The 8,617-nt window shown below is 41.8% G+C and overlaps 1 protein-coding gene across 1 annotated transcript; it reads right to left on the bottom strand.

The window, feature by feature from the left end:
• Nucleotides 1-5,528: 5,528 nt before the first annotated feature.
• LOC145039703 (UDP-arabinopyranose mutase 1-like) lies at nt 5,529-7,921 on the bottom strand. Its single transcript, XM_078987726.1, has 4 exons — nt 7,599-7,921; nt 6,584-6,834; nt 6,148-6,316; nt 5,529-6,064 (listed from the first exon to the last, which is right to left on the bottom strand). The coding sequence occupies exons 1-4, from the start codon at nt 7,911-7,913 to the stop codon at nt 5,741-5,743; spliced, it is 1,059 nt and encodes a 352-aa protein (XP_078843852.1). The 5' UTR covers nt 7,914-7,921; the 3' UTR covers nt 5,529-5,740.
• Nucleotides 7,922-8,617: the final 696 nt, after the last annotated feature.

The raw sequence follows: 8,617 nt of genomic DNA, 5'->3' as shown, positions 1-8,617 counted from the left end.
CGCTTCGAGGCAGCTCAAGCCTCACGAGGCGAACTACCCAACGCACAATTTAGAGTTGGGGGCTGTGGTCTTCGCCCTCAAGATTTGGCGACATTACCTCTACGGGGTTCGTTGTACCATCTACACGGACCACAAGAGTCTGAGGTATCTCATGGACCAGCCGAATCTGAACATGAGGCAGCGTCGGTGGTTGGATGTGGTGAAGGATTATGATTGCGAGATCCTTTACCACCCGGGGAAGGCCAACGTGGTGGCTGATGCGCTTAGCCGCAAGGCGACGCCGATCAGGGACGTATGCATGAGGATGACCGTAGTGACTCCCCTATTGGAGCGAATTCGGGAGGCTCAACAGGAGGCTATCAAGGAGGAGCATCGGAAGAGCGAGCGCGTGGTGGGTCAGGCGTCCTCCTTTGATTATGATAGTCGGGGTCTATTGACACTACACCATAGGGTGTGGGTGCCATATCACGGGGGCGTCCACCAGATTTTGATGGATGAGGCACACAAGTCCCGATTCTCTATTCATCCCGGGGCGACGAAGATGTATATGGATCTCCGTCTGAACTATTGGTGGCCCTGCATGAAGCGGGATGTGGCATGTTACATTGAGCGGTGCTTGACTTGCAGGAAGGTCAAGGCCGAACATCAGAGACCACATGGTAAGATGCAGCCGTTGGACATTCCACTGTGGAAATGGGAAGATATCACCATGGTTTTTATTACAAAGCTTCCCAGGACCGCGCGTGGAGTGGATTCGATTTGGGTCATCGTGGACCGACTGACCAAGAGTGCTCACTTTATTCCGATTCAGGGAGATCGTGGCGCGGCACGGGGTGCCGGTATCGGTGATCTCGGACAGGGATGTGCGTTTCACTTCCAGATTTTGGAAGAAGTTTCATGACGAATTGGGCACTCGATTGCATTTTAGCACCGCCTTTCACCTGCAGACGGATGGTCAGAGTGAGCGGAGCATCCAGACTTTGGAGGACATGTTGTGGGCGTGTGTGTTAGATTTCGGTGGTAGCTGGGATACCTATCTTCCCTTGGCTGAGTTCTCATACAACAACAGCTACCACACGAGTATTGACCGACCACAATTCGAGATGTTGTACGGGCAGAGGTGCAGAACCCCGATATGTTGGGGTGAAGTTGGCCAGAGAGTCATGGGAAGCACCGAGGTGGTGCTCGAGACGACCGAGAGGATCCAGCAGGTTCGGAGCAGACTTCAGACTGCTCAGAGTCGGTAGAAGAGTTACGCCGACAAGCGTCGATCCGACTTGGAGTTCCAAGTCGGGGATATGGTTCTCCTGAAAGTGTCGCCTTGGAAGGGCGTCATTCGATTCAGGAAACGGGGCAAGTTGGGCCCAAGATTCATTGGGCCGTTTAGGGTTGTAGCCCGGGTGGGCAAGGTGGCGTATAGGCTGGATCTGCCAGCCGAGCTCAGTCAGATCCACAACACTTTCCATGTTTCTCAACTGCGGAAGTGCCTAGTGGACGATTCAGCGGTAGTACCGTTGGAGGATATTCAGGTTGATGACAGCTTGAACTACATTGAGCGCCTAGTCGCAATACTCGACAGGAAGTCGAAGGACTTGAGGAACAAGAGGGTAGAACTAGTGAAGGTGCAATGGCAGCACCGCAAGGGTTCGGAGTGGACTTGGGAGTCGATGGACGAGATGATGGAGCATTACCCCGAGCTGTTTCAGGATCGAGCAGCAGACTTCAAGGACGAAATCTAAAATAAGTGGGGGAGATTTGTAGCACCTGGTTCCCGGTATGTAAATCTTATTTGAGTATTTTCCCATTTTAGCCTTGTACTCGGCGAGTCATAGGTCCGACTCGCCGAGTAGGGACGAGACTCAGGACACGTTTAAGTTGGCGACTCGGCGAGTCCATATCCTGGACTCGGCGAGTCACCACTGCTGGATGAAACCCTAAATTTCAAGGGTTTGCACCCTATTTAAACCCTCATTTCCGCCCCAAACTTGCCCCCATTCAGCCTCAGAGCTCCCAACATCGGTTATACCCTTATTTCCTTGAGAGATTGAAGTGTTTTCGTGTGTTCTTGAAGGTTTTGAGGAGAAAGAAGAGTAGATCAAGAAGGGGGAGAAGGAGGCCAGGCATCGTTGTGTCATCTCAACGTTTTCCTTGAGGTATAACTCGTTTCCCCTCTGTTTTCAAGCTTGTAGTCTCTTTTAGCTTCATGGAAGTCCTTCTTGAGCTTTTCCCCAAGCTTGTTTGTGCATTATGGGTTGTAATAAGTTGTTAGCCTTTAGATCTAGGCATGATTTAGTCCCTGGAGCTTGGATCTAATGCCTTTATGGGGTCATATTGCATGAAAGCCCTAGATCTACCTCTTTTGGTGCACTTTGAGCCCTAAAATCCATATTGGTGAATATCTACACGTAAAGTTGGAAACTTTACGTGTGATTCGTGTCCTAGGAGCCCAGATCTGTGAATGGCATGGACTGGAATCGAGCAAATCAGTGTATTTGATGGATGCATGGCGACGACTCGGCGAGTCGTTTATGTGACTCGGCGAGTCTGCTCGCGAGTCACCGAATTGGTCCCTTTATGATGTATCGAGTTTGAGCTGTGAGTCACAAGGGGTGACTCGGTGAGTTGGAAGTTGAATTCACCCATGTTAGGACTCGGCGAGTCAATGCCCTGACTCGGCGAGTCCAAGGCAATCTTCATAGATCAAGAACAGACTCGGCGAGTTGTTCATACAACCCGGCGAGTCTAAGCAAGAGTATTCATCGGATGAAGATGAACTCGACGAGTTGTTCATACAACTCGGCGAGTAGGACGAAGAACTTCAATGTCAGTTTAGAAAAAGAACTCTTCGAGTCTTAGCCTAACTCGACGAGTAGAATCAGGGACTCAGGACAGTCGTCTAGATAGGAACTCGGCGAGTTGGTGAGCTAACTCGGCGAGTCGGGCCAACTGAAAGTTGACTCTGATTTTGACTTAGGGCTAGACCAGGGGTAAAATGGTCATTTTACCCAAAGGATAGTTAGCAGTGTGTGATTGAGTATGTTGTGGGAATTGCAGTCGGAGGAGTTCCGGAGCAGCAGCAGCGGTCAGTCAGTTCCCGATCAGTTCAGCAGCTACTTTGAGGTGAGTTGCCTTCCAGTAGCGGTGGGTCTAAGGCCACAATGCAGGCCCACCAGTAAGAGATGTGTGATTAGATGATTGTCTTTGTGATATTCATCTAGGGTTGCTAGACTATGTGATATATGTGTTATGTGGTAGTATTAGGGGGTGAAATAGTCCCCAGTATCCGGTCGAAAGGACCGAAGGGGAGGCCAGCACCCAGATATGCTAGGCAGTATCCGGTCGAAAGGACCGAAGGGGAGGCCAGCACCCAGATATGCTAGGCAGTATCCGGTCGAAAGGACCGAAGGGGAGGCCAGCACCCAGATATGCTAGGCAGTATCCGGTCGAGAGGACCGAAGAGGTAGGTCGGGCACCCAGATATGCCTGACAAATTTATGTATGTTATGTGATTATGTGGTATGTGGTACAGTGGGGGAACTCACTAAGCTTTATGCTTACGTTTTATAGTTTTGTGTTCAGGTACCTCTTCACCGAAGGGGAAGGAGCTGGCGCGGTAGCGACACATCATGCACACACTCTGATTTCCGCATTTACGAGATTCACTGAGATTTGTACTCTAATATTTTGATGGGTTGTATGGTTTGGCTTTTAAACATGATTTGCGTTGTGTTGTGGTTTGATCAAACAATGTTTTAATTATTAATGTTTTTTTAAAGTAATGTTTTAAAACGAAATTTTCGAACGTGAAAATTTGGACCGTTACAGACAACCTGTCAAGTTATTGCTAGACTTGACAAGTGGATTCTAGGTTGTATGGGGTTAGAGGAGTATGGACTCGACGAGTTGGTAGACCAACTCGGCGAGTCAGGTCAACTGGATGTTGACTTTGACCATTGACTTTGACCAAGTTTGACTGGGGTTGACTTTTGGATTATTATGGTCTAAATGTTGTTTTGGGTATTGATAGTTCGGTAAGCCGAATGGTCAGCAGTTCAAAAGTGCCGGTTAGCAGTCAGAAGTGTTTAGTGAATCTTCAGTAGTGTGAGGTGAGTCTCCTCACTGTTTGTATGGGTCTACGGTCACAATGTCGGGCCATTTTGTTTATGTATGATAGGAAGACCTGGGGATTAACTTTAGGCATTATGCATAAAAGACTAGGAGACGGATCCTGGCACACAATATGTTATTATGTATGGTAGGAAGACCTGGGGGTTAGCCCTAGGCAATATGTATGAAAGTCCAGGAGGAGGCTCCTGGCGTACTGTATGCTATTATGTATGAAAAACCAGGAGGTTGCTCCTGGCACACTATATGCTGAGTAGCCTAGTAGAGTAGTATGTATAGTTGTCTTTGTGATGCTTGCATGGAAGATGAGGGGGTGGCCCTTTGCACTTGTCTGTAAGACCCAGGGAGTGGCCCCAAGCTTGGCAAGGAAGACCATGTGCGGCCAGTGGCATAACATCAAGACTATGTTTGGCACATAGCACCTTACTTGATTGTGGATATGTTTGTTATGTATGGCTCATAGTTACGTATGGCATGTATGGATCTATTGATATGTATGGTATGTGGTATCTGGGGAACTCACTAAGCTTCGTGCTTACGGTTTTCAGCTATTTGTTTTAGGTACTAATATTTTTCCAAGGGAGGAGTTCAGGGCGATCGCAACGCATCACACCATGTTTTCCGCACTAGATGATCTTTGGGATTTAAATTCTAATAATTGTTATATTAAGAATGTTATTAAATGATTGAGCAAAATTTATTAAGCGGTTTAAATTAATCAAAACAAAATTTTTGGTCTTGAATTTTGGGATGTTACATAGTGTTAAAATTTAATGCTCCTATAGGTGTCATATAGGATATCATGTGTTGTTGGGTAAGCATTTTTTTTCTTTAAAATATCATTCAAGATGAACCATTGATGCTTGGAATTTATCTTTATTTGTTAAAAAATTTTGCAACGTTAAAAATCATCCCATGAAAGTTCATATGTTTCATTCCTGCCAAAGAACTCGTTCGTCAGGTATCTTTGAGTTCGGTTCTTTTATATTATGCATTTGACTTAGATTTATGGCAATAAGACCAAAATTCCTTTTTTCCTACCAAAAAAATACATAATAGATAGGAACATGGATAAGGTCGGGGTCCTATCCTCATCATAAAAAGTAACAAACAAACCATTAGTTTACACATTAATTTTCTTCATTTTTGCTATATTCAACATACTATTTTTTTAAGGGCAGTTGTATCATTAAGGAAAGCACCAGCCAAAAAATCTGCACGATTATGTTTTCCAATCCTCATAAACACTATGCTTCGGAACTAAGGGTGGGTCGCACCATAACCAACAAGCACATCTTTTTATTGGATGCGGATGCAGTCAATGTTGTCCTTAACAATGATGAACAAGAAGAAATAAAAGAGTCACAAGCAAAGTGTATAAAAACAAACGATCCAACTACCATTTCATTAAGAAACCCATAAACCAATCCTTTTTTCCTCATTTCTTTGCAATAAAACATGTTTGATTTTTTTCACAAATTAAAAACTTCTTAATATCACAAACACTAATGTTACAAGTTCTTCGGTCCATAAACAAAAACAACAAATTTAACCATCATGTTTATTATGCTCAAGGTTGTCCAAGATGATGTGTATGTATATCTAATATATCACTTCACTTCCCATTAGATTCCTTAGTTGATGGGTTGAGTTCCTCCCAAGCATCGATCCATGTAACCATGCTGTCTGCAAGCTTGACAAAATATGGGTCAATTTTTCCTAGTTTATCCTTAACTTGTTTCGATAATTCTTTATAGCAAGCTTGCACCGTTGTGCACTCTTTTGGAAGAGTAGCGTCTTGGAAAAATGGGATGATCTCTTCTTGCCAAAATATGCCTTTGTATTCTTTTTTAAGGTTCACGAATGGGTTGCTTGCCTTGCTATGCCAAATGTAGGGTAGCCCTGTCTTGATCCCGAGCCCTAAATGGTCACATATAACCTATAAAATTGTCATAAAGTCTTGAATTGAACTATTTAAGTGATGGAATGGTTTAGTTTACAAGCAAAAGAGATCATAAGTACCTTGACACACCATCCGGCCCACATGTCATCGTAGCGGCCAATAGGTTGACCATCACCCATGAGTCCGAAGTACATGGCTGGACCGATGAGGCTCCGGTCAAATGCGAGGTTCATTCCACACATAGGGAATAAGATCCCCTTTGGGAGTGTCATGACTGCATCAACATACCTAAAAACCCCAAATTACATTAAAATACAACGAAAAAAAAAGACATGGATATATAAGATTATACTTTAATGTCGTGTCCCTATGTGAATGTCCTAGCTATAAGAATCCATAAATGATGTATCACGTTCCATACAACAGTGTCCTAGCAATAAGAAGATGAGAATCTCTAAGATATGTCTCAGGTTTGGGAACATTCTGACTTACATGTCCCATGTTGGTTGTGGGACCGATTTGTTGAAAAATGCCCATAGTAAACTGACAATGTACCTGGTGTTTCTCTCTCGGGGCTTAACAAGTTGTGTTGGTGCATCATAGTCCGGGATGTTGAGCCATAGACCATGAGATACCGCGGTTGGGACACCTTCACGAAGACTGAAAGGGTAACCACGGACAAAATCTGCACCATCGGAGAAAGGATCATAAAGAGTGTTGAAGAAATAAGGCGTTGAAGGAAGGAGGAGGTTATTGATGTGTTGTTGAAGTGCATCTATGTCTTTCCCAGTCGGGTCCTTCGCTACCTATCGACATTGTTAAGATTAGACAAATTTTAGGGTTAAAATGCAAGAAATAGTAACATACTTTAATTTATTTATTTATTACATTATCCTACTTTCATTTTTTTCATATATAACATTGTACTTTGAAAAGTCTCGAACATTTTGTTTGGTTATAACAATGTCACCCAAATATAAAACAAATTATTTAAGTAAAATTTTCCAAAGTATGTTGTTTTGTTAAAGAATGAAAATATAATGTTCTATCTTAGAGCTTCAAAATAAAATTTTCCTAAGTACGAGTTGTTTCATTTTTGTTTTTTTATTCATGTACAACATTGTATTTTGAGAGTTCAATGTTGTAGTAGATGGAAATGAGAGTTCAATGTTGTAATAAACGGAAATGAGAGTGTATTAATGAACTTTATATGAAAGTACAGATTATGTTAATTAAAACTTAAGACTCGTCGACCAAACGGTTAAAAATTCGAGTTGCTAAATCTCACTAAAATATGCTTCTTTTTTTCTCTCTGTATATTATGCATAACATAATAATATACAAAAAAAAAAAAAAAAAAAAAAAAAAAAAAAAAAAAAAAAAAAAAGTGCATCTTTTTAATGAAGAAGAAAAGTAGAAAACCTAAGATCATACATCAAAACAGTCAAAAGATGTTCCCCTTTTGTTTGTTGATGAATTTCAAGACACTTTAAAGTTTAACCATCGGGAATCCAAACAACAACACATTCTTATAAATCTTTAAATTGAAAACCCAGAAAAAGCAACTCACAAAACAATCGTCATCAATGGTGAATATATACTTCTTCTTGGAAACCATATACCCAAAGCATCGACAAGCTGAATCCTTAAACGAAATACACGAAGCTTTTGGACCCAAGATCTTGTTAATATCATTTCGATTATAAAGCTCGTAATCAAACCCATCAGGGACCTTTATCGTTCTAGAAGGATCACCATCTTGAACAATGATCAAATGATATGGTTGAAAGAATGGCCTCCACATTTCGAGGAAATCGAGGTTACGAATCGTAGGTATGACAATATCCAGGTCATCTTTCAAAGGGTACGAGGATGAAGCAGCCATGTTTTGTAAAATCCAGAGGTTAATGGTTTGAGTTAATGAGAGAGAGTGTGTTATATAAGAAATGGAGACGAAGGTCACGTGCGATATCGATGGAGTAGGAGGGTCCACCGGCTAAGATTTGTTCAAAGTATAAACTATAGTGTTTTCCGATCTTGTAGCTATGCCTTGTGTTTGTATTGTACTTGTGATACAGGGGTATTATCGTAAAAAGTTGTACTTGTGTAGGGGTATTAATGTAAAAAAATTCTTGGATACTAACATATTTACGAAATGAATAGCCGTTTTACAGTATGCCTTTATGCCTCAAGCAAACGGCAATAAACGAGTACGTTAATATTATCGACTTTTACTACGTGAAATATAAATATTTGTAATAATTTAATTAAAAATTGATTATTTTCTTATAGAAAGGCATCATAAACTTTAAGTATTCAAGAAGTCGTATCACATGCAATGTTTATGGATACATGCAATGTTTATGTCTCATTCATGTAGTTGGTTATTTACAGATTGAGCAAAGTGAATTCCTTGAAGCACAATTATGTAGCTAAAAGTATGACTCTTTTTGATTGATACGTAAATTTGGATGTAATAATAATTAATTTGAGTATGAAAGTTCTATCATATAGTGGTATCAATTGTATTGAAAATATGTCACCCAACCGAATGATGGTTTGAATTTTGAAAGTTTTTAAAAATTCAAA

Source organism: Lactuca saligna, chromosome 4, assembly GCF_052625555.1.
Source record: "Lactuca saligna cultivar CGN05327 chromosome 4, ASM5262555v1, whole genome shotgun sequence".
In the NCBI taxonomy this organism is placed as follows: Eukaryota; Viridiplantae; Streptophyta; class Magnoliopsida; order Asterales; family Asteraceae; genus Lactuca; species Lactuca saligna.
This window is presented reverse-complemented; position numbering and strand designations above follow the sequence as displayed.

Coding starts and splice junctions, on each gene's coding strand:
- LOC145039703 (XM_078987726.1), bottom strand. CDS start 7,913: ATGGCTGCTTCATCCTCGTACCCTTTGAAAGATGACCTGGATATTGTC. Junction 6,835..7,598: donor CCATTGATGACGATTGTTTT/GTGAGTTGCTTT, acceptor CAATGTCGATAG/GTAGCGAAGGACCCGACTGG. Junction 6,065..6,147: donor GGGCCGGATGGTGTGTCAAG/GTACTTATGATC, acceptor ACAATTTTATAG/GTTATATGTGACCATTTAGG.